At 32.1% G+C, this 25,235-nt stretch overlaps 4 protein-coding genes across 9 annotated transcripts; 2 read left to right on the plus strand and 2 right to left on the minus strand.

Annotated features, from left to right (window-relative positions):
• The first annotated feature begins 2,842 nt into the window (after nucleotides 1–2,842).
• LOC105128263 (uncharacterized membrane protein At4g09580-like) lies at nucleotides 2,843–5,439 on the plus strand. Its single transcript, XM_011029857.1, has 4 exons — nucleotides 2,843–3,265; nucleotides 4,063–4,333; nucleotides 4,411–4,581; nucleotides 4,943–5,439. The coding sequence occupies exons 1-4, from the start codon at nucleotides 3,084–3,086 to the stop codon at nucleotides 5,069–5,071; spliced, it is 753 nt and encodes a 250-aa protein (XP_011028159.1). The 5' UTR covers nucleotides 2,843–3,083; the 3' UTR covers nucleotides 5,072–5,439.
• Nucleotides 5,440–8,403: 2,964 nt separating this feature from the next.
• LOC105128264 (RNA-binding protein 34-like) lies at nucleotides 8,404–11,970 on the minus strand. Its single transcript, XM_011029858.1, has 6 exons — nucleotides 11,231–11,970; nucleotides 11,088–11,146; nucleotides 10,430–10,499; nucleotides 10,219–10,344; nucleotides 9,979–10,107; nucleotides 8,404–9,122 (listed from the first exon to the last, which is right to left on the minus strand). The coding sequence occupies exons 1-6, from the start codon at nucleotides 11,846–11,848 to the stop codon at nucleotides 8,649–8,651; spliced, it is 1,476 nt and encodes a 491-aa protein (XP_011028160.1). The 5' UTR covers nucleotides 11,849–11,970; the 3' UTR covers nucleotides 8,404–8,648.
• A 2,396-nt stretch (nucleotides 11,971–14,366) lies between these two features.
• Nucleotides 14,367–18,342, minus strand: LOC105128265 (ER-based factor for assembly of V-ATPase). 6 transcript variants are annotated; one of them, XR_842822.1, is made up of 7 exons: nucleotides 18,006–18,342; nucleotides 17,763–17,901; nucleotides 16,701–16,786; nucleotides 16,270–16,416; nucleotides 16,022–16,170; nucleotides 15,570–15,642; nucleotides 14,367–14,704 (listed from the first exon to the last, which is right to left on the minus strand). XR_842822.1 is itself a non-coding variant. In XM_011029861.1 (5 exons), exons 1-4 carry the CDS (start codon nucleotides 18,270–18,272, stop codon nucleotides 16,285–16,287), a joined length of 624 nt encoding a protein of 207 aa, XP_011028163.1. In that variant the 5' UTR covers nucleotides 18,273–18,342; the 3' UTR covers nucleotides 15,967–16,126; nucleotides 16,270–16,284. The 6 variants fall into 6 exon arrangements, 3 of the variants coding, with proteins under 3 accessions (XP_011028163.1, XP_011028161.1, XP_011028162.1); XR_842823.1 differs by lacking the exon at nucleotides 15,570–15,642; XR_842821.1 differs by lacking the exon at nucleotides 14,367–14,704 and having other exon boundaries at nucleotides 15,465–15,642.
• A 3,199-nt stretch (nucleotides 18,343–21,541) lies between these two features.
• Nucleotides 21,542–24,529, plus strand: LOC105128270 (cinnamoyl-CoA reductase 1-like). Its single transcript, XM_011029865.1, has 5 exons — nucleotides 21,542–21,834; nucleotides 21,967–22,121; nucleotides 23,416–23,607; nucleotides 23,739–24,073; nucleotides 24,189–24,529. Exons 1-5 carry the CDS (start codon nucleotides 21,699–21,701, stop codon nucleotides 24,286–24,288), a joined length of 918 nt encoding a protein of 305 aa, XP_011028167.1. The 5' UTR covers nucleotides 21,542–21,698; the 3' UTR covers nucleotides 24,289–24,529.
• Nucleotides 24,530–25,235: the final 706 nt, after the last annotated feature.

The raw sequence follows: 25,235 nt of genomic DNA on the forward strand, positions 1-25,235 counted from the left end.
CGGAAGGGGGGGGGGGCGGTATGGAGATAATTAAGAGAGGAAGAAGTGTACCTCTCGTTCTATTATAGAGCCTGGAAAAGGTATTTTTTAAATTAAAATAATTTAAAATCTTGTTTTTTATGAAAATTAGTTTTTTAAAAATTATTTTCTAAATTTTTTTATTATTAAAAAAATTTATCAATAAAAATACTTTCTAGTAAAAAAAATTAATATGGTTTTAAGAAAAATATTTTCATTTTATTATGGATGAAATACAATTTTCAGAAGTTGTAAACAATATATTGTTATTTATTGATTTATATCAAATTTGATCGCTCATATTTTGATTGCTATATATTTTATTTTAAATTATTTTTTTGATTTTTTAAATTGTCCTTAAAATTTTATTTGATTTGATTTTTATATTAACTCTGGTTTTTATTCTTTTTATTGCTATTTATTTTTTTATTTTCTTAATTAATTTTTTATCTATAAAATTCAATCCTAATTATTTTAATTTTAATTTATTTTATCTGAAATAATTTATAAAATTATTTTTTTTTAATTTTATCATTTTTTATAAAGTGGACCTAGTCCTTGTTTTTTTTATTGTTGTTTGTTTTCTTTAAAATAATTTATTAAATTGAATTTTTTTTTAATTTTATCTTCATTTAGCTTCTTCATCTTTCATGTTTGGTCCTTATTCTTTTAATAAACTTGAAAAAATTTTGGTCCTTATTATTTTAATAAACTTGAATAAATAAATAAAATATTAATAAGTTATTTTTTATCTTATGCTTCATGACATATTTAAACACTGTAATATATTTTCTAACTTATTTTTCATAATATTATTAAATATTAAAAAATAATTTATTTTTCCAAAATTTACTTTTCATGTATACTATTTTTTTTTATAAAAAAAACTACTTTTCATTAAAACAAATGAGATCTAAATGAGAATGATTTATCTCTAATTTTATTTTATTACAGTAACATCAATGGATTATTTTATTGACAGTTAAAAACCATAGTACTGTTGAATTAGTTTTCATAATAAAGAAATAAAATTAATTTGTTTCTCTAAACCAAATAACTAATTTATAATTAATAATAAAATTACTTTAACATTTTTTTTATTTATAAGTTTAAGACTTTGTGGCCAATAAAAAATGATATTTTTTTGTTCATTTATTTTTCTTTATCTTTCTTTTCGATCCCTGTGGTTTTTATTATTATTTTTATTTAAAAGTTTATTTTGTTTATTTTTTATTCTTAAAGTTTAAGAAAAAAATAAAAAATTATCTGATTATAAAGACAAAGATAGAAAGTCATCAATTGATCACATTCTGATTAAAAAAAAACCTAATTTTAATGTCGACGTGTTTCGTTCAATAAAATGAGTTATATAGAGTTAGTTTTAGACCTTCAATTTGCTTGAAAAGATAAATCAAATTAGAGAAAAAAAACCTTTTTTTGTTTCATTTTATTTTTTTTAAGGCAGCTTAAGGAAGTTTGAGTTGAAAGATTAAAAAAAAATCTTTTTTTGTTTCATTTTTTTTTAAAGCAGCTTAAGGAAGTTTGAGTTGAAAGATTGATTTTTTCATATGCCAAGAATGTTTATTAAATGTTTTTTTGATCAAACTAGGTGAAAGAAATCCATACTTAGCTTTGATTTTCTAGCTATCCTTTTGTAACCGAAATTTAGGTAAATAGGTGACATATTGTTTCTTATTTTTTTTATAAAAAAATATGAATTAAACATCAAGTTACCTATTGTTAATTTGTTTTTCAAAAAGATCTAGATATATAGACCAAGGTTGGTAGGCGACTTCATTGTAAAGGCCTAAGTAATTGAGTCCCTTGAGTTTTTATTGACTTTTTAAAAATTTTATCTTGTAATGTTTAATTTGATTGATTTTTAATTGATATTCATGATTTATTTTTTATAAAGTTATTGTAATCTCAAACAAATATTCAGATATTGGTTTGTACTTAATTCTACAAGTATTTATTTTTGTTATCATATAATTGAATCAAAATAGTTTAAAGATAAAATATTAGATATATATAAGTTCATGATCTAAATTGTGAATTTAACGAGTTAAATTATAAAACTTGAATTGATTCAATATTTTATTATTTCAATATTTAAAAAAAAGATATTATTTTAAATTTTTAAAGCCAAATTATATTTTTATCCATTATTTATATTATTTTTAAACTTATTAAGTTAATTGTCTGATATTAAATTAATTTCAATATAGTTTAATTTTAAATTCTAAGTTAGAAAAAAAAAATGAATTAAGAGGTTATAAAATTTGCTGACGAAACTAATTTAACAAGACAACCAAGAAATTTCTATAAAAGTATGGACCGGATTTTTTTTTTCAGTTAATTTTTTTTTTGTGTCCGCCTTACAAAAGAGGAGACGCCATGATCAGTGGCATTACCATTTACCACCGACCTCTCTCTCACACGCTCGCCCCCGCGCGCGCGAATAGACGCCCAAAAAGAACCGCGGTGGACGGGACCAGCGACGACTGTCGACAGACAAAAAACGACGACTGTCGACAGACAAACAACAAATGTGCAATGTTTTTATTTTTATTTTTTCAGTTTTTAGCTGGATCCTCGTAACTTTTGGGATTTAAAGTTAATTTTAAATGTGAGATTTCCACAGAAATTTTTTTTTACTATTCAGAGTAATAATCGTGGTTTAAAATAATTTTTTTATTTTTTAAAAATTATTTTTAATATTAAAATATCAAAATAATATAAAATATAGGAAAGTAATTTTGTTTTTTTAAAATTTGTTCAATAATTTCAAAAACGTTTCCAAACAGTCCCTTGTTTTCTCTCGCCAACGAATATTCTTTGCCCTCTGTCTCTCTTTCAATGTCAATAGATAAGAACTCCAGGCAGAGAGATAACCTTAACTCAAACACACAAAAAGGAAAGGAGTGTCCTAAAAGCAAAGCAGCATCAACTCATTTAAACCTTCCCTTCCTTTCCTCCCTCCCTCCCTCCCTCCATCTCTCAAATTAAAAAAATTAAAATCAAAAGAGAGAGAAAGCAAAAGAAAAGAAGGGAGTCGGTGAGAGATGAAGGGGAAAGGAGGGAATGTGGGATCCAGATTTCCTTTGAGCTTTTGGGAAGTCGGTGCTGCTTCCTCTGTTGTGTTGGGATTCGTTTTGTGTCTTTTGGGTGTTTACCTAACCATGCCTGCATCTGATTATAGTTTCCTCAAGCTTCCTCGTACCCTCGAAGATCTTCAAATCCTCAGGTTTTCTTTCTCTTTATTTTTCATTTTAATTGATATCTACCTTTGCTGTTGCCTGGAATTGTTTTAACATTTTCATATTTTTTTAGGGTTAAAAAGAAAATTGCTTTACATTTTAAATTATTTAATTTCATTTGTTTTGTTCTACTCATTGCATTTGGGGTCTGAATTCTGAAATTACAGGCAGAGCTGACTTTGTTTTACCAATCGTGTTCTTGCCATGAAAACAAAATCGAAAGCAAAATCAAGATCCATGCTTTATAAGTGAAATGGGGATTTTTCCCCACTTGCCTGTATCAAGGTATTGCCTTGCTTGGCTTGATATGAAAAAGGGGTATAATTTGTCATGTGGATACAACCCAGTCGGATTATTCAAATCGGGATTTGTGGAAGGTTCATCACATTCAGACCTTCATATGCAGCTTGTCTACTTATGAACTTCTGTTGCTTTGCATGTTGGGCCAAAGCTTAGAATTTGTATAATATCTATTATTTAGGAACTTGAGCTGATGAGAAGTATTGTTGGATTTTGTTTGTAATGTTCTTGACATGGCTGTTCACCTGGGGTAAACGAGTCTTTGAAACCTCAACCTCTGTGGTACATCCCATGCTTTCTAAAGGCGCCAAGGCTTGGTTAAAATATTACTGGAAATCTGCACTGGCTGTGTCATTTTTTCATATCGAAAGATAATATTTATTTTTCCTTTGACTTACTCATCGCATTTACTTTTCTTCAGATTACTGGAATTCCATGTTTCCTGGCCTTATGTTTATAGTATGATGTGGATGCTATTTTGCAGGGATCACCTTGAGACCTATACAATTGACTACACCGCACAAGTCCTGGTGGGGTACTGTGTGGTCTACATTTTCATGCAGACCTTTATGATCCCCGGGACTGTTTTTATGTCATTGCTTGCTGGGGCACTTTTTGGAGTACTTAAAGGTGTAGCTTTGGTGGTGTTCACAGCCACTGCTGGTGCTTCTTCTTGCTATTTTCTGTCAAAACTAATTGGACGGCCTCTTGTCTTTAGTTTGTGGCCTGACAAGCTTAGTTTCTTCCAAGAGCAGGTGAACCACGACTCCTGTTTATCATTTGTTTATATTTGATGGAAAATTGTGATAAAATTGTTTCTTTTCACTATCAGGTGGCTAGAAGAAGAGGAGGATTGCTGAACTACATGCTTTTCTTACGACTAACCCCAACTTTGCCAAATACATTTATAAATGTTGCTTCACCAATAGTTGATGTTCCTTATCACATTTTCTTCCTGGCAACCTTGATTGGACTTATTCCTGCTGCTTATGTCACTGTTAAGGTATTTTACTCGCAGAGTATAGGTTTATATATATAAATTTTGGTGCATTATTGAATGTCTGCAGTGAATGCCATTGTAAAATGCATAATTTACATGTTAGGATCACATGAAGTTCATGGTCTGACGCTCCTTGAGATTCAATGTAATGTAGATCACATTCATGATGTTCTACGAAACATACCCCAGTCTAAGAGGTCTTTAAGTTTTAAATATCAAATGCAATGTAGGGTAATTGGGTAGGAGTTGGTGCGAAGCTTCCCGGCAAAGTGTGTATGAATTTTGAAAGGTAGAATGTCATTAATGAAAAACTTATATGCCATTGCTGCTTTCTAAATATATCGGATGCCTGGTTAACTTGCAGGCTGGAATAGCACTTGGAGAATTGCAATCGATAGGGGACCTTTATGACTTCAACTCCATTGCCACTCTGTTCCTTATCGGGATCATCTCAATTACCCCTACATTAATGAGCAAGAGTAAATCACAGTAATGTTCCATAAACACTTGTTGTACATGCGTCTTCAGTCACCTAGCCAGCCATTGCGGTGCCATGTTGTTTCTGTATAGCAGCTAAATGCAATACACAGCTGTCCCTGCCCGTGGGTTCCTTTGTGAATGCTGCAGATGACAGAGATGATCTTGGGAGGATGTCTGACTTGCACATGTTCATTTTCCTGTTGGGGTTATTTGGATTAGAGGTGTGGGGTTGGTGATAACCTGTATAATATGAATGCCTAGAAAAAAAAGTCATCAATCTCAAACATAAGTGCATTTTTTCTGCAAGACATGCTGTAGTTTTTACAAAAAGTTCTCGCCTGTTGCAGGGTTTATGCCAGTCGGTGCTGTCCAATTCTTTAAGCGGAAAATGTTGTTTTCAAGTTAAAGCCAAAACGAAAGGAAAGAAAAAAAAAGAAACAAAGCTTTTGAAGATTTTATAATATGTTCACTCTTTCTAAAAGGTTTCGATCTCTCTTAAGATTTTTTAAATGCCCTCTTAAATTTGAAATCCTGCATGTGCTTTTGTTTGCTAAGGTAACTTACAGATATATCTGTTCTTCTTATCAGGTTCTCAAATTTGAAATTTGTATCATCTATTCAGATAATCCATCATTATTTCACTCGGATAATAAGAATATCATGGTATGGCTGTTTATTTCAGCTGTATGTAAGATTCAGGATTTGAATAGAATGATATTTGTTTCTGATCATTAAAAATGTGAATGATATATCAAGTATATATTGATGTAAGTTGACAAAGAATTAAAATTAATGGAGTAATTTAATTGTACGTAAAAAGTTTCTTGAAATAAGTTAATGTGTATGGAAGGTTTTTTAGATTACAATAAATGTAAGTTTGCTTTTCATAGAATAAAAAATGACAGTGAAATATTATTATTCTGTAATTACATGACTGAAAGCATGTGAAGAGTTTCTGAAATGATTTTTAAGGATAAACTGAGCGTAACTTTACTGTTTATGAATGTGGAGGCTTTATGAAAGTGTTTTCTGCCATCACAAAGAATTTTAATTGTAAATTTAAAAGTTGATATGTGCAATTAATGAAATAGATTAAATGAAAAGGTTGATCGGTGTATTTAATGAAATAGAATAAAAATTATACAAGTTAATAAATTATAAAAAAGTTATTAGTGTTAAATAAAAATTAAAGCGAAAAGAGGAAAAATATACTAGATATTAGATATTTGATACTGTGTTGTGAGGTTCTCTACAATCTCTTTTATTAATTATATGACAATAAAATTAGATTTTTTAAAGAAAAGTTATAATTAAATTAATTCAAAATATATTTTTTATAGTATAAATTCTCATTTCTTATTAATATATTTCTTTTAATAAAAAAAATCTTGTTTTAGCTATGTTGTTTATTGTATAAAAACTGAAAGTATTTGAAATAAATATCCAAAAGGATTACAAGAAATCTACAAGTGCTCACTGTCAACACCGGAGCCCTCGTGAGGTAAATATTTATGAATTATAATAGTGAAGTGATGATAGAATCATTAAGCCTTGCACGAGGGGTAAAATGATCTTTTTCAAATGGTAAAAGTCATATACAATTTGACTGGGGGCAAGAAAAGTTCAAGGATTAAAGTTTATTCTTGCCAGGATTCAGATTTGAATAGAATGATCTTTTTCAAATGGTAAAAGTCATGTACAATTTGACTGGGGGCAAGAAGGTCTTTACACTTGTCTTCAGCACGTAAAATCTACTTACTCGACCTTGAAAGCAAAACTTTCTATGCTTGGGTTCTAGGGGTTTTATTGTCATTTTAAATTTTTTTAATAGTTAAATAACAAATTTGCCTTCAAAGTAAAAATATTAATAACTTTGTTCCAGCCTTTGCATTATATATAATAATAATAATGATAATAATAATAATAATAATAATTATCCCTGCATCTTTCGGGTCTCACATGAGACATCATGACATGGTCATACAGTGGCTTCCATGGGAGGGTTTTATTTGTCTTGGCTTCCCCTCCTTTCAGGCGTGACGCGTGTAAGCTTTTTGCCTTTCTCTTCTGCTTTATCGGCATTGACATGGAGCCTATCGTGGTGATGTTTGAGCTATCTTGATAAACTCTTTCTAGTGATAAAGTAATGTCCAGGGAGGAGTGATGATATGTCTTTGAGGAGCTTTTACTTTTTCTTTTTATTTATTATTTTTTTTCTAAATTTTTATTTCTTTTGCTATTTTCAATTGTCCTGCGAGTCAATTTCTTTTTATTCAATAAAATTGCTATTATTACCGACCTGTATTTTTAGAGTTTTTTGATAAAAAAAAATTATGATCGATCTGAAAACTAATAACCAAATGAAATTTTAAAAAATTCATATTTCAATCTACTTTCTCTAGTATAATTAAGTGGAAACCAACTCTATTAAGTTCATCTCTTAAAAACAAATTTATGAACATAAAAATCAAAGTTATTAACAATCAGAATTTGATCACCCAAGAGCAAAAATAAAAAATAATTAAAATCAAAAATAAAAATCAAAGTTCAAGGATTAAAATCTATTCTAAATTGATGTTAAAATGAAAAATCCAAAAAACATAAGAGATTAAAGATAGAAAAAAGTTCAAGGATTAAAGTTTATTCTTGCATATCTTTTGAACAGTAAACATGAAAAAAAGAATTTTTTTATGTCAACTTTGTACTTTGTTCCTTCAATGTTGTTTTTAGAATAATTAGAAATTAAGTTATACAAAATTGTTCCTCGAACGACATCCCACATCTATGTGATAACATACAATATAAAGAGAGCAAAAAACTTTATGACTATGAAAAAATAAATTTTAAGGGATAAATTGAATGAAAATAAAGTTTGAAAACTAAAATAAAAATGAGAAAAAAATTGCAGGACCAAGAAAAAAAGTTTGCATGGTGAACAATGCTATTAATAATGTGTTAATTGTGGCTGTTTTGGGATAATATATTTCTTAATTTTTTTCCTCATTCTTTAAAATTAGTTAATCTGACATTTGAGCGAACTTCTTTAAGGCTAGAGCTTAAGTTTTGTCCATCAACTCTCAACCTAAAGAGCATATTTAAAAATAAGATAGAAATTATTTTTAATTATTTATAAATATATTTTTAATTTTTAATATAATGCATTAAAATATTAATAAAATATTAATTTAAAATGTTTATTTAAAAAACACAAATGCATCGCTCAAACTGTAAAAGCTGCAGCCAAGGGCCCTCTAGCGCACTTTTCCCACAAAAATCTTTACATGACAGGATAGAATAAGGCCAAACATACCATGGAGATGTATATTATCCTTGCGATTAGCGACCTTCGAAACGCTCCAAGATTCGTGAAAATCAAGCATAAAAGCCAAGTTCAAGAAATCACATGAAGAAGAAAAAAAAAATCGGGCACGAAAAAAATATTTTAGTCACAAAGACACTGCAGATTAATATTGTACAGGGATATACGAAGTAAAATAGAATTAACGCGGGAAAATAACCCTTTTTAAAGAGATGGTGCCTTGCTATTTTTAGGTATTGCCCATGATACGAAGGCTTTTTTCTTCCTCTTCCTACCCAAATTTCCTGGCTTTCTTCTTTCTGTTGGAAGTGTCTGGGGTCCGGCTATCTAGCTTGCGTTTTTGCCTGGCTGGTCCTGAAGCACCAACATCCTTGAGTGCTGTAGCTTTTGCCTTTCTTAGAGCAACAGCTGGTCTTTTCTCCTGACGCTTTTCTCTTTGAATCTTAGACTTCACCTTAGCTGTTCCATTGCGTTTTGCATTTGCGGGTGCATGGACTTTCTTCTCAATACCAGATTTGCTAGCACGCAAGCCCTGATAGTACTTGGCAGCCTTTGTATCTGGCCTGTTGTTGCGAGCAGGAGTCCTGGAATCTGTTTCCAACTTCTTGTTTGACAAATTTGCTGTCTCTCCTGCAAATGAGTTCCTTCTCTTAGATGGCGTAGAATCCTGCCTGGCATGAGATGCTCTCAGCTCTCGATCACGAAGCTTCAAATTTCGTTTCTTGATCACCAAATTTACAGCTTCCTGCATGCCATCACATCAGAACTGATTAACAGACACTGGAATTTTTTGAATACATTATGCAAACTAATGAAGCATTGGTATAAAATTTAAGCAGTGTGAGAATCTTTCAGCAACCATAATTTAAACAAGAAAATTCTAAACTGCTAAAAGAGAATCCAAACACATCAACACGCACAAAAGAATCAATTCCGCACAAACAGGTAAATTTCATCCTTTCATTTCCGAGCATCTCATCATAGAACAGCTGCATGAAAATACAAGCCCAACTATGCTCTTTGCTCAGTCTAACATGCCATCCACAAACATATTCCCAGAGCAAGAAAAATAAAGAACTCTAGGTCAAAGCTTCGAACTCCAACAAAGCTATGCATTCATACAAGTATTGGTTTATAGCTCTAACGATGCATGCCTGGACTAGACTTAAAAACTCTTCCAAAAAACTCACTGCAGCCATTGCTTAAGCAAATCATAGTTTCCCGCTCCTTAAATCTGAGAAGAAAATACAAAAAAAGAAGACCACACCTCTGCACTTATGTGAAATGTGCTCTATTCTTTTTAAATTGGTTTATTTCTTGATAACATGGTATGTAATCAAAGTATTTAATGATCCGACATGATATATAACTTAAATTCTAAATGGAAACCCAACCCAAGATATTGACTACAGTGTCACAGGAACCTTAAATTTCCAAATTTGGAGTACAAGTGACAGCTCTTCGGAACATCAATTTCAATGGTTACAGCGTATCAGATAAAATAGAGTTGGGACATGAACAAACAATGGGAAGCACGTTACTATAAATTTCAGTGATAAAATTATTGATAAAAAATGAGCATTAATTTTAACGCATCATACCCTTGTTTTAAACAGCACATAGGCGGTGCCCATTCCCAGACCTATATGAGGATGTCTAACAAGCCGAACAGCTTCAATGCTGGATGCAAGATCTTTAATACCAGTGAAAAGCTGATAAATTTCTTCGTCCTACAGTCAGATGAAGGATACATATCAAGATAAGATTAACAAAATAAGGCAACAACAAATCCACACAGTGTACGCAGAATGCACATAGAGAAATACAGGACAGTTGATTACCTTCACATCAAAGGGGAGGTTACCAACAAAAACTGTCCTCTTGTTATCATAAAGGGGAGCATCTGCCCCCTTTAACTTCTTACGAGGTGGGCATGCCCTATCTACACGAATGTGATTTCCTCCAACCTATAATTAAAAAAAAAACATAATTTTTTACTCAAAATCATGTTGATTAGCCAACTGTCAGAAATGCAACATAACATAAACATACCACAGCCATATTATGGGTGAGAGATGCCTCTGCAGATTGCTCAGTGTTGAAAACAATATATGCATGAACACTGCAGCACACGGTATTCTTCATCAAAAATTGACATTGCAATCAAAATGAATAAAAGCAGATATAAAGGAGCAACCAAAATCACAATACAAAGTTTAATTAAACAGAAGCTCCTTATAGGCAAACTTAGAACCCGTTCAGTATGTAGCTTTTTGTTAGTGATGCAACTCAAAGTTGAGAAATGGTAATTATATCACAAAGTACACACTGGAAATGGATCATCATTTGATTCCAGCCCTGATAACTCAGGGTAAACATTTTTCACCTGTTTCTCTTTAATTGGTTGCCAAGGCATCTTTTTTTTTTCCCTCACAGTGATCATTCATGCGCTCGGACATCTAATTAATTCTTTTCCAGATTCTGACATGAAAAAGCCAGGTAACGTGGATTGTGGAAGGAATTTGAAATAAACCACGTAAACTGGAACAAGCACTTGCTAGGGTTTTTTCATCAGATAAAAAATAAGCAAATAGGGTAACAGTACGGGGTTCAATTCTAGAATTTCAGAAGTAAGATATAAGAAAGGACATCAAAACTAACTATCCGAATATGGAACACAAACACACACCTGTGAGAACCAACAGCATACCTATCAGCATTATCATTAAATTTCTTCAACAAAATAGCTCCCTTCCTGGGTATCTTGGACTGCCCAAGCAGAAATCCATCAAAATACAATACCAATCAACTAGAAAAAAAACCCCATAATCATCAGACTCAAAGTACACCTACTTCAGTAATTGGCATAGACCGAATCCTCAAAGACTCAACCTCCCCAAACTTACTAAATTCCTTAATGAGTGCCTTCTTCTTCACCTTCAAAGGCAAATTCCCAACAAACACAGTCCTTAATAACTTCCTCTCATCGTCAAAACCTTCACTCTCCTTTGAAACCAGCACATCCGCCGCATCATCAGCCCTTTTCCTCTTCGCGCCAACAACAACACCCACATTTTCCTCATTATTTACCACTGGACCGTACTTCTTAGCCTCATATTCTCTCTCAAGATCATCTCTTTTTCTCTTCTTTCTCTTCCTTCCACTCTCATTTAACGTTTTCTCTTCTCTGGGCTGAAGACCCAAATTTGGATTTTGGGTTTTCACCTTTTTTAGTTTCATTGCAGTACCGTTGAGATTAGGGTCTTGAATATCGGCATTGGCGCTGGGGTTTTCGTTGGATTTTGGGTCATCGGGTTTTCTTGTGAAAGGGTTGCTATCGGAGAAAAGGGAGAAGGTAGAAGCGGTTTGATTGGCGCCGCTGAAAAGGAATTTGAAGATGTCGGAAGAAGCAGAAAATATGTTGTTCTGGGTGGTGCCGGTGTCCCGTTCCTGGTGCTTCCTTCTGCCCATTGTTTTTTTGGAGTGGAGGCAGGGGAGGTGGTGGGAGAGGGAGGCTGTCGCGCGGAGTTGGGATTCAAGGGATTTTATAACATGGGGAAGGTTTTGTGGGGCGTCGAAAGCGCAAGTGTTCCTATTTTTAAACATACGGCCCCATATCAGTTTTCCAATTTAGGAAATCAAGTCAAATCCCATAATTATAACTTCTTTTCTTGGGTTATTCCAGCTCAAAAAATAAAATAAAAAACATAATTCAATTATAATATTCTCTTTTACAATTGATGAGATTAATAATTAGACAGAAATAATGAATTATAGACAATAGATGTATTTTTCTTTTTCAAGATGTAACATATAATTAATTAATTAATTAATTAAAATACATACAAAAACAAATGCTAAAACAACTTGATCTTTCACTTCAAAAAAGTCATAACCATGAATTTTATTATATAGTTTTATTTTTCTTTGCTTATTGAGCTTTTCTTTTTCGCTGATTTGACACGTCAAATATATTACCCAATTAAATTAAGAAATATATTATCTTAATTTTCAATTGGATTTTATCATGTGTTTTAAGTAATTTGAAAATCTAAAAATCAACATGTGAACATTAACTAAACTTAATGTTGCATTAATTGAATTGATTTTTTTTAATTAACATGCCACATGATACAAATTATTGAGTACTTAATTCAATTATTTTTAGCTACCAAATTAAGAATCAAAACATGTTATTATTTTGATATCATAATTGGTTTATAAAAACTTTAGGTTGTACACTTAATTACCCTTTAAATAGTTTATGCATTCTGAGTTTTATTTTATCCTTCTTTTCTTATAAAAATAATTAAAAAAAATGATCAAGTAAGTGAAAATAAAACCCAAACATATCTCAAATAAATAGACCACCCACATGCATAGCATAAAACAAACACTAGCTGAGTTTAATTTTCATAATCATTTCAGGTTTTTCAATTCGAGAAAAAGTATGAAAAATATTTTATGCATGTAATAATTGAAATGAGTGTTATATCTAAAATTCAATAAAGAAGAAAATTTAAATTTGTCTCAGTATAATTCTGAAGACTTTTTTTTAATTAATATTTAACAGTCTTCTTTTATTTAGAATTAAACCAAACTCCCAGTAGCAAAAAGGAAAAAAAAAAAAAAACAAACTAAAAACGAGCTGAACAAAAACACAGCCCTATTCAAAACCTAACAGTGATAAAGGTGTGTTCTCCATATTAGTAGTTAATCTCTTGGAATTTGTTAAAGGAGAAGTTAAAAATGGAGGTTGAAGGTGCCAAAAAAAAAAAGAAGAAAGAAATCAAGTGGCCAATTATAAATTAGCCCAAAAAAGTTATCTTTGAGCCCCTACTCTTGCACTCACATACAAATCACTATTCATTTATTTTTCTTTTTTTCTTTAGCTTTTAAAGTTTTGATATTTTCAGATTGTTTTTTTTTTAATATTTCTTTTATTTTGCATTATCTCAATAAACATAGTTTTGGAAAACATTTTGCAGTTTATTAGACATCAATTTTTCAAAACCAAACTATAATTATTGTTAAAAATAATAATTACAAGAATAAAGACAAAATTTTACATCCAAAAACATGGAAGCCTCATTTTTATTTTGGAGAAATCAGGTGTGGAAACCAAGGAGAGAAAATTAAAGAAAAAAGATTTGATAGCTGGAACGACCCCATTAACACGCGTTGCCTAGAAAAAAAGTTCTTGCCAAAACAAATCCAACAATATCAAAGATAGCCTTTATCAAATCTTGGAGGACACCTCATACGCCACCAGAGTAAAGCGAGCCTCCTCACATAATGGCACGCGTGTTAATGTGATAAACACTTTTTGTCTCTTTATTTATTTAGCCGTTTATTTTCTTAAAACTCGTCAATTTAACTCCTAATTCTTACTTTTTTTTCAACTTCTCTCAAGGAAGCCCTGTTTTTGGCCTGATATTTCATTCCAACCAAGCCCAATGAAGGCCTAGCCAAGAAGACAGGGAGGAAAGGGAAAAGAACGGATAAAATGACCTCACTAGCCCCGAGTGCAACCCAATTGAACCCAACATGGAATACAAAAAAGTCATGCCTGAAAAAATAATAATACCCATGCTCGCACCACCATGACCACTAATTATTTTATGAAAAGAGCACCTATTTCTCCGCTTTGCTTTTTGTTAGTATAAACACACATTTGTTAATATAAGTACCAACCTTTCTCACCAGCGACTACTTTAACATTTACCTTGTTCAAGGCATGATTGTTTAAGCATTTACTTTTGCATCTATCTTTTGCTTTTATTAAAAACATTAATTCTTATTTTATCATTTTATTTCTAAATTAATTTTTTGATATTAGATAATGTATTTATAATTAGGGATGACAATCTTATCCTAACCTGGTAAATATCTATTCAAATTGACCTAAATGTGTAGAGATATTTTTTGCTTGTTTAGGTTTGGGTAGGGTATGGATATTGTTTTGCTCGAACTGAAACCTCACCTGAGCTCGATCTAAACTACATCAATAACCCTAAAGTTTGAAAGAAAATTACAATTGTACCAGGCTATATATAAATAAAAATTAGTGTTCTACACTTCTACTTCCCTCTTTCCAGCTGACTCTCTACTTCCATTTCGCTCTCTTCCTGTAACTCTCTTCTCAGCAAGTCAACAACACCAGCAATCTCTCATATAGGTCCATGAACGTTTTGTCCTCAATCCCCCTCTCGGTCTCTCCCTCTTCTTCCTTAATCATTGCTCAGTAGCTTTCTTTCTCCCGGTCTTGTCACTATGACAGATTTTGTTTGTCTTGAATTTGAAGGGAAAAGTTTCTGTAGTTGGAGCCTGTGATTGAGAAGAGAACACAAGAGCGTCAACAATTCTCAATTCAAGGCAGGGTGTTCTGTCTACATGTTAAACCAACAAAGTTCCCTTTTGCTTTTGAATGTTAGTCCAATAGCCAAGGACAAATTAATACCAATAGCCAAGGATAAGTTTCCCAACTTCTTTCTTTTTGTCCAGCCTTGCGTTTGATTTATAACATGTTTCTCTTTGTTTAAAAAAAGCAAATAACACAGCAGAGATCCATTATAGTTTGTTTTTCAATTCTCAATATTTTAATGCAGTGTGAATGAAATTTCTAAACGCCAACAACATTCAATGGGATGGAAGAGAATTGTTTAAGAAATAAACGAATTGGCAAGGATTGTTTGCAAGCCTGGTTTTTGAATGGCAGCATGTTCTTGGTCTGGTTAAGTTCTTGAACAAAGATACCAGAGATCTGATCAAAGAAAGATTTGGAGACTAGAAAAGATACTCCAAACATACATATACCTAATGGATACGAGAAAAGATATTGAAAAACCTGAAAACCGACTCGTAGATACTTATATTAGCTAGATAGCAGGCCTTCATATATATATATATATATATAACCTAGGCTCTCCCTGGAATTAAAAGCTTTGGCTAAAAAAATGCACTTTTTTGTTAGTTAATTTAAATCATTTGAGTTTTAATAGATATTTTGTTTTAATTTTTATATTTTTTCTATTAATAAAATACCATTGCTTCATTAAAATAACAAAAACATTAACAATAAAAGGAATTTCAACAAGAAGAATATACTTTTTCGTAAATTTTAGATCATTTGAGTTTTTAATAATATTTACTGTGGAAAAAATAACTATTTGACAAGATCATTGAAATTTACTTCAGTTATCAATTTCTCATGCTTGCTACGGACTGGTAGCAAACCTTGCTGCAAAGCAAGGGCTCAGGAATACCTGACCAGTGTTGACTCATATCAAAAGGTATTCGGATTAGCACGTGAGATTTCGATATAATTGCAAATTTAGAAAAGAGGAGACTTCACTTTATGTCAGTCTCGGACTACCCTATTATTATCGTCTTCTGTAATTACTATTCACTAATGCACAAGTTTCATGCGAAATACGAAATAATGTTAGGTTACACCATCGTGTATGTCCCAAGATCCCCAGCAGAAGATGTGGGATAAAGAGTTTTATCAACCTTGTGAAAGGACTTAGCTTACGTGCATACTGATTTATTTCTTTATATGAAAATTGTTGCAATTGCACAAATTAGACGTGACAAACAACACACATTATTATTTCTAATAGAGAAGAGGTACATTGAACTAACAGTTTCGATGTCAACGGTCATGGTAACAACATTCGTGCAGGTATTAAGGCACTTGTATCTCTTCTTCATGCTTCTTCATCAAAATCCAGACTTGTCAAACGCAAACTGGTCGTTGAAAAGAAAAATTATATTCAAGCCTACTGATGCATCTGCACATATAGAGCTATATAGCCTCTTAATTTGCATATTCAGAAAATAACATATTTCAACAAATCAGGATGTAACACCAAAGATTTAAAAGAGCTGACCTGTCTGTGCCAATTCTATTGATTCTTCTTTAGCTTAGAAGTGTTAGAAGTTGATGATCTAGAATCGGGGTTGGAAGTTCGAATTATGAAAAGAAGAGTTTCTACAAGCATTCCAAAAACCAATCCAAGAATGCCTCCAGCAGCACTCTGGAATGTTAGAAAAGTGTGCCATTAACATCAATATAGAGAAATAGAAAAGAATGGTTGGACCAATATATATATATATGTGTGAGAGGGCGTGCGTGTGTGTGAATGTGCACACGCAAGTGTAAATGCACATGTAAGCATGTGATAAAAGACAACCAACCAACAAGATTGCAGATGATTTTTTTTAAACTCTGGGGTGGCATTTCTTAAGATAGCAGATAATTTGAAATGCTTTGAGTAGTAAAAACAACTTTAAATGGAGGGAAAATAGCATCTGATGTTACCATGGCAGGACTGTGGCCAAACAAAGCTCTAAACGCTGCAAATCCAACCAGATAGCCAGTAAACATGATAAGAACAACATGCATACCTGCAGAAAGTTATGATTGACAAAAGCTTCAGGCTAACCAAAATAGAAAAATGTGAAGATTTGAAAAGGAGGAAAGTTGTCTCTTTATTTAGAGGAAATTAAACACCTCTAGAGAGTCGCTACAATCACAAGCTAGGAGATGCATTAAAAATGCAAATTATCAGGGGCAATGAACTTTTTAAAGGGGCTCTTGTCGGGGATAACAAAATAACAAGGAACTTCATATAGCTACAGAGAATCAGCAAAAATCAGTCACTAGTCACTCAAGTTGTGAAGCGCACACAACGAATGTGTTAGATTGTGTTCATCCACGGGTGAATAACTAAAGGGATGCAATATTAAAGCCTGGGACAACAATCCCACGGAGTCAATAGTTTTGACGTATTGCAACAACAATCACCAAAGTAAAACTTCAACTAGGAAAATGTGCTAAAAGAATTGCAGGGAATAAAAGTGGGGAACCAGACATGTTAATTGAAGATGTTAATGTAACTTGACACTTTCCTACCTTGTCACACCCCGTACTATCATCCATGTAAAAATTAAGCATTTGTTCGCTGACTAAATATTGGGAATGATACTCCCTCAATCAGAAAGATTCTACAATTCAAAGATTTCCCGTTTCTGACTAATGCAACTCTTTTTTTCCGAGGGAGGGAAGTAAAAGCATGAAAAATAGATTCACTAATAGCGGGGATACATTCTCAACCGTCATTCTTAATTACCTTAACAATTGTTTATCATACAATTGAAGGCAGCAGGCATGCGTGTAGCAAGACTGTGATTCCATAAAAATTAAAATTTGCAAATCCCTCCCCGCTTTCTCCAAAATAAAACACCACTAACTCCACAAATTCAACAGCAAGTGACTGACCACGTATGACCAATTCATTAAGAGTTGGATTAAAATGTAACTAAAAATTCGAATCCTATAAAAAAACAATAAGAAGCAGGTGCAAATGAATGAAAAACTGACCAAAGCCAATCTGATCCTTATAAGAAGAGAAGGGCTCATCGGTATTCTTCCGCGGCGTAATATCCTTAACTAGCTCTGCATACGCATTCCTCTCCGCCATTTCTTCAAGTTTCCTCAATCTCGCCTTGAGCTCTTCACTCTATAGTAACAACAACAACAATAACCAAATTAAAAAAAAAAAAGAAGAAGTCAAAACAAACGAGTGAATAGAGAAATAGATTGCTTTTCTTTAATTATTATAACCTTTTCTCTGGGCTTGGGGCTGGATAAGATGAAATTGGAACCGGAGAAGAGGCGGATCAAGTCGGGTGGTCGGGTTGAGGGTGGGGATCGGATCCATATACTTCGGAAGGACTTGTAGTGCAGGTTATTTTGAGAGGAGAGATTGAGAGCGAGATCCTGCAGTTCTCGAGGCACATCTCCGTCTTTCGAAGCTGAGAGGAGAAAGGAGCGGATAGGTTCGGTCATGGAGACTCTTAGTCCCGACGGTGGGTTTCGCGGCTCGCTCATTTCCAGGATTGGGCTCTCTGATCACGATATTTTTTGTTTAGTTTTTTAATGTTTTCTGTGTTTAATTTTATTTGAAAGGAATTACTTGAATCTGTTTGCATTGAATTTAAATTGGGCCCATCTCGGCCCACGATTACGTTTCTTTTTCTATTGTTAAATTATTAAAAAGGGCGTTTTCTAAATAAGTTTTTACTTTTAAAAAAATATAATAATAAAAAAAAAGTTCAAAATCAAAATTAAATTAAAATGTTGCAAAACTCTCTTATCTGGAAAACACTTTTGAGTAATAAGAATATAATTTTTCTATGGTTTTTAAATATAATATTCGATCATCCAAATCTAGTTTTAAGTATTCAATATAATAAATCCCATTCTCATTTTTGAATCAGAAAAAACATGAACTTCTCTTCTTCTTTTTTTCACTAACATAAAACATAATAATATTAATAATAAAGAAAGAGACTTGTGATGATACAAAGATTGAAAGGAAGAGATAAAGAAACGATAACAACATAAAAAAGCTCATCTATTTAGTTCTCAATCTCCCATCTTAAAAAAAAAGTCAGCCATGTCACAAAGTGAACCAAATGCGTACTATCCACGTGTTGTGCTGCGTGATGAAACAAAGATTGAAAGGAAAATTGAAAGGAAGAAACAAAGAAACGATAACAACATAAAAAAGCCCATTTATTTAGTTCTCGATCTCCCATCTTAAGAAAAGAGTCAGCCATGTCACAAAGTGACCCAAATGCGTACTATCCACGTGTTGTGCTGTTATTTTGCTAGCATTGTTTTTCCTTATTCTAGCTTTTCCATCTCTTTTTTTATTAAATAGGAGTCAGGTAGCCTGATGTGGCAGCTGACCTGTTGCTTGCTGAATTGTTGTCTATAATTCAGTTATTACTATCATGGTTAAAAAATTAAAAGGTGGATTTTTGCTTTAAAAATCAATCTTCGCTTAAAAATACCTCAAACAGAGCATAATAATCTATATAAACTACCAAACAACCTTTAAACACCCTAAAATTATTATAAAAAATAAAAATCAATTGAATCTAAAAAATTAATTTTTGGTTAATTTTTTAATTTGATTTTATTTTCAAGTACTTTTTTAATATTTGAAATGCCTTTTTCTTTTAAAAAACAATGTATAAGATTATAATTAGTTTTCTACTTCACCCCCTTTAATTATTCAATTTTTTTTAATTTAGTCCTTATTTTTTTATTTGAGATAAATTTTTAAAATTTTTTATATTTTTACCCCCCTAAAAAAAAAATTCCTATCAAATTTGATCATGTTCTTTTCACTACAATTTTTTTTTATTTTGAAAATTTTGATTTCATCATTTGATATTAAATTTATTACAAATTAAGTTCCTCAACTAAGTTCAAGTTTAGGATTTTACAAGCTATATGTTTTAGAAATTAACTGAGGTTTGGGAGATTAGAAATTAACTGAGGTTTGGGAGATTTTATCCTAGTTTACTTGTTTTTTTTCTTTTTTTTAAGGTCATGTTTTTTATGATTTTTTGTTCTACAGTTATTCAACTGAATAGTGGGATCCATTTTTATTTATCTTTTTTATGTAGAGTTTTTCAATAATTTTAAAAATAAATTGAGTTTTTTAAATTTTTTTATATGTTGTTTTTTATTGAGTTTACTTTGGTTAATGAATATTAACTTGGTTGAAAATTGAGTTTATCGATTTGACTCAGGTTTAAGAATTAATAGGTTACGAGTTTGAGATCTTTGTCCAAAATTCGAAGTTTCACTTAAGTTTACTTGATTTGTTTTTTTAAGATGATTTTTTTTAATTTTATCATTAAACTTTGTTATAATTATCAATTAGACTCTGTTTTTTTTACATGCCTTTTATATGATTTCTTGTGAATTTGTGAAATGACCATAGTTGTATTAGGTTTTTTTATTTGTTGTTTTTTGTTAGATTTACTTTGATAAATTTTTTTAAGTTAATTTTTTTATTTTATTCTTAAATATTGTATTATTTAAGAATTATTTTTTTTATTACATCCTTCAAGGTTGGGGTTTTTTTGGAATTGGATTTCATGATTTTTTCTATTTTTTTTTATTTTTTGGTTTACCTTTTACTTGAGTATCTCATTTATATAATCAGATTATAAAAGTTGGTTCATTAATTATTTTTTATTTTTTTTAATTTATCATCCTTTTAATTTCAACCCTAAAAAATACTTGGATTCGCTTTGACTTAAAAAAAAAGGAGACAATTGCGGCATCTATATATATATATATAGAGAGAGAGAGAGAGAGGGGGGGGGGTAAAAAAAATGATCTGGGTTAATAAAAATGATCTGCCCTGCAGCCTGTTCAATTCTAAAATTCGAAGACCATCGCTCCACTCGACTTTAATTATTACCTGTCTGGAATCAAGGACGTCGACAAAAGTTCGCAGTCAAACCCTTTATAACACACGGAAATGCAGATAGATTCAGAACAAGAATTAATTTAAAGATTTGCCTCTGCCGACCTCTATATTATACGATCTTGGACACTGAGAGAAATGAATGATATCAGTCTGTTTGCCAACCTATAATTTCTCCGTGTAGAAAAATGCTTGCTCTGCTCCCACCGGTGACCATCATTTACCCAAATCCTTCATGCTCCATGTCATCAATTCTCCCAACCGTCTTCTAGAGTTTCTTCCTGTGATGAATAGCTTGACTCCAGCGCCTCCTGTGATTAATTATCAGGACTGTAAGTGGCTACACACACCGCTCTTTGAATGCTGGCCACATTTTTTCCCTACCACAACCACCTACAGCCACGCTCTTTGAATGCTAGCCACATTTTCTTTTTCCTTTTCAAATTAGCAAAATAAAGAGTTACTGCTATGTGCAAGCCTAAAGTTGCCTGGTTTATAGTATCATCGGCAACTTGTTTTTTAAAAAATAGTAGAGATAGTTTTATTAAAAGTTATTTTAAATCCTAAATTTAATAAATAAATAAATAAATACTACCGTTTTCATAATTACATAATAACGATCATATTTATTTATTTTTAAATTAAATAAATATTAATCTCAGTATAAAAAAATAACACTACACTAGGATACATCATAACAATAAACAAATATTCCTGTATGTGATATTATTATGCATTTTCTAATTAGTTTCCAATATTCCATTAGATTTTGGATATTTATGCCTCTTTTACAAAGTAAAAAACTCATCTTTACACGCACACACGCACGCACCAGTCCAACTCCCTCTACCCAAAAATTTCAGGGGAAAAAAACCCCCAATTCCCTGAAACTTGTTGTCGTTTTCTCCTCCCTTATTCAATATATACACACCCCCCTCGTCGCCTATCTAAGCCACTCTCCCTATCATACAAAACACACAACTCTTCGAGTTAAATAAAAAAGTGTCTCCTCTCTTCCCTCTCAAATGGCACCGGCTTCTTTCCATCACATCACAGACACAGTATGTGTGATGGACGCTTCAGGCAGCCTTGGCTTTAGCTTGGTTGAAAGGCTCCTCCAAAGAGGCTACACTGTTCATGCTGCGGTTCAAAACCATGACTGTAATGCTCAATCTCTCTTCTTTTTATTTATTTATTGATCTTTTACAACGTACTTGGTCGGACGTCTTTCTTTCTGTCGTTGTTTTTGCATGCATGGGCTAATTCATAACTGTCTTGGATGATTTGAATCAGGTGAGTTGCAATTCGGCGGCCTATCTTGTGATAAGAAGAAGCTGAAGATTCTGTATGCAGATCCTTTTGACTACAAGAGCATAATTGATGCATTAAGAGGTTGTTGTGGTGTGTTCTACAACTTTGAGCCTCCACAGGATCAATCCTCCTATGATGTAAGTTGATCTTTCCTTTTCATGATCTAAAAGTACATTCAACCGCACTTAGCACATGAGATCTCCGGCCAACACTTGAGTAGACCAAGAAATAGAAGCACAAGCTACTGTGCGCTGCTTGAATACCGCGAATTCACCTTTTTCAATATATTTTATTCTCTCTCTCCCTCTCTCTATTGATAGTTTTTATAACAGATCTAGAATTTATGTTAAACAAACCGAGGATAACTCTTAATATATTTAATGATTGAGAGAAATGCCAGCAAATTGCAAAGTTATCAACAAGCTCTGAAGTTTAAATTAATTAATAAAAGGGATTTAAATTCATGTGCTTTGATGTTATGCCCTTCGTTTACTCGAAGTAATTAATAATGTAGGTGCATAATTGCGTGTCAATTTAAACTTTAATTTCCATGGGTTGCATTACCATCACATCTCACTGAAAAAAAGACGTGTATTAATTATAATTGGAAGGTGAGTAAATTAATAATTAATTACGCTAACTTTTTATCCATATATAACTAATTCAATCACTACACACAAACACACACACACATATTTGAGGTCCTATCAAGATATATTCGGGATCCTATACCCTACAGTAGTTTCTAATAAGTTTCGTACGTTTTGAGTAATTATTTTTTAAAATATTTTTTATTTGAAAATATATTAAAATAATATTTTTTATTTTATCTCTTTAAATTTATTTTAATATCAATATATTAACTCTTCAAATTTATTTTAATATCAATATATTAAAAAAATTTAAAATAAAAAAATTTATATCTTTTCAAAAATATTTTTTTTTTAAAAAAAATAAAAAAAATTATATCTTTTCAAAAATATTTTTTTAAAAAAAAAACCTCATAACCTATACAATTATTAATATCACGGCTCTCCAGCCTTTTGAAAACCTTTGAAAGGGACTGACGGCCTGCTTAATTATTCTTGTACACACAACATGTTAACCAGTAATTAGTTTTAATTTGTTCAATTCGTCAAGTTCGTAAGAGTTGTTAAATGGCTTTGATTAATTGCTTGTAAGTCAACACTACGAGGCCAGTTGGGCTCATCACGGTTAAGAGTCTCCTCTCATTATTAGCCAAGGAAAAGTCTTCGTTGTTACAATCGACCAGTCATACTAACAATGGGCCATATCTGTTTTAATATGCTTTAAACCTTTGAGAGAGACGGGTGTCGACCGATCGTTGTCTAAATCTCGGGTTAATGGGCAGCAAATAAGCGTTCAAATTTCTGTCCTCTTGACAAATGAAGGGCCGTTGGTTCGGTGCAGGAATTCATGACAGAAGTGGAGGTCAGAGCAGCTCACAATGTGCTCGAAGCGTGCGCACAAACTGAAACAATTCACAAGGTTGTGTTCACGTCCTCAGCAACTGCTGTTATTTGGAGAGATGATCGCAAGTCCATAACAGCGGACTTTGATGAGAGACACTGGAGTGACATCAATTTCTGTCGTAAATTCAAGGTACCAGCTTCTTTTATTTACTTACTATATGAACTTCAATTCTAGTGTCAGTTACGTGCAATTATGTATTGAATTTAAGATATCCTCCAATGAATCAACATTGTTATATACTGAAATGAGTTTCTGGGCAGTTGTGGCATGCTCTGTCAAAAACTCTAGCAGAGAAGACAGCGTGGGCACTGGCAATGGACAGGGGAGTGAACATGGTATCTGTTAACGCAGGGTTGGTGATGAGTCCTGATCTTTCCATCGAAAACTCATATTTGAAAGGAGCAGCAGAAATGTATGAAGATGGGGTTTTTGTGACTGTTGGCTTAAATTTCTTGGTGGATGCCCACATTTGCATCTATGAAGATGTGTCATCGTATGGGCGCTATCTGTGCTTCAATCATGTTGTTAATCAGCATGAAGATGCTGTTAAGCTTGCTTCTATGTTAACTCCTTCCGCACCTTCACACCCTCAAAGGTTAGTACTTCATTACTGGGTACCATAATAATTGAGTGGTGTTCAAAATCGTTGATTATAACATTTTTTAACTTCGCTAATGAAATAAATTTCCTCTTTCATTATTCAACCACAGCTTTGACCAAGATTTGAGAATTATACAGCAAAGGATAAGCAGCAAGAAATTGAACAAATTGATGGTTGATTTTGAGAGTAGACCCCAGGTAGAGAACTGATGGAAACCTGTCTGAAATTGTTGATTGGTGATGGAGGCATGCTAGCTGATCATAGCACTTGCAGATGTATTAAATGTTGTATTGATGTGTTTGCTTCATGGTCATGTAACTGTACCGTGCATTCTTAAGTCACGTGATCATGGCTAGGAGGAGTGGGTAAAAATCAATTGCGATAAGAAGAAGATGTACATCATCAAGCTGTTAATAAAAGGCAATGGATTTGATTTCTGCATTTCATCTCTCCGTGCTTTGCTCTGGACTTGATGAGAAAAACACCCTTTGTCCTCAACATATATGCTGTAAATATTTCAACTGTTTGAACTGATGATTTCTGTGGAAGTAAGGGCTCAATATTGGCATCACATAAGGATGGACTCTACAGAAAACAGAGCAAGGACTATGCAGAGCACTAAACACATGCATCTAATCTGTCCGTTGAAGATTTCTTAGGAGATTTCGAACCTTTCATTTATATATATATATATATATATATATATTCACTCTTAAAAAACCGTATTAAAACCCAGAAATATCGAATAAAAAGAACACAGGAGCAAAATTTTGGAATTTTCACGGAAAAAGAAATGGGATGAGATACTGAAGAAAGCTTACGATCGCGTTCGCTTGGTTGATCCTCGTAATTTTATTTATTAATCCTCACTTCTAATCAATCTTTTATATATATATATATATTTGTGTATTTGTTAATGCAATGTATAATATTTTTATAAAAATAGTTGTTAATTTAAAAATAAATTAAAATTATATATCTATAAAATAAAATAAACACATAAAAAATCAAGTATATCTTTTCAAATGGAAAGAAACTTGAACAACACAAATAAACACACCAAAAGATAAATGGAGCACCAAAGGCTCCCTGGATTACTCATCTCCAATATTACTGGGAAGTGAAGTTCATGTTCGTCTAGCTTGAGGTCCAAGCT

Source organism: Populus euphratica, unplaced genomic scaffold (assembly GCF_000495115.2).
Source record: "Populus euphratica unplaced genomic scaffold, PopEup_1.0 scaffold49.1, whole genome shotgun sequence".
NCBI lineage: Eukaryota > Viridiplantae > Streptophyta > Magnoliopsida > Malpighiales > Salicaceae > Populus > Populus euphratica.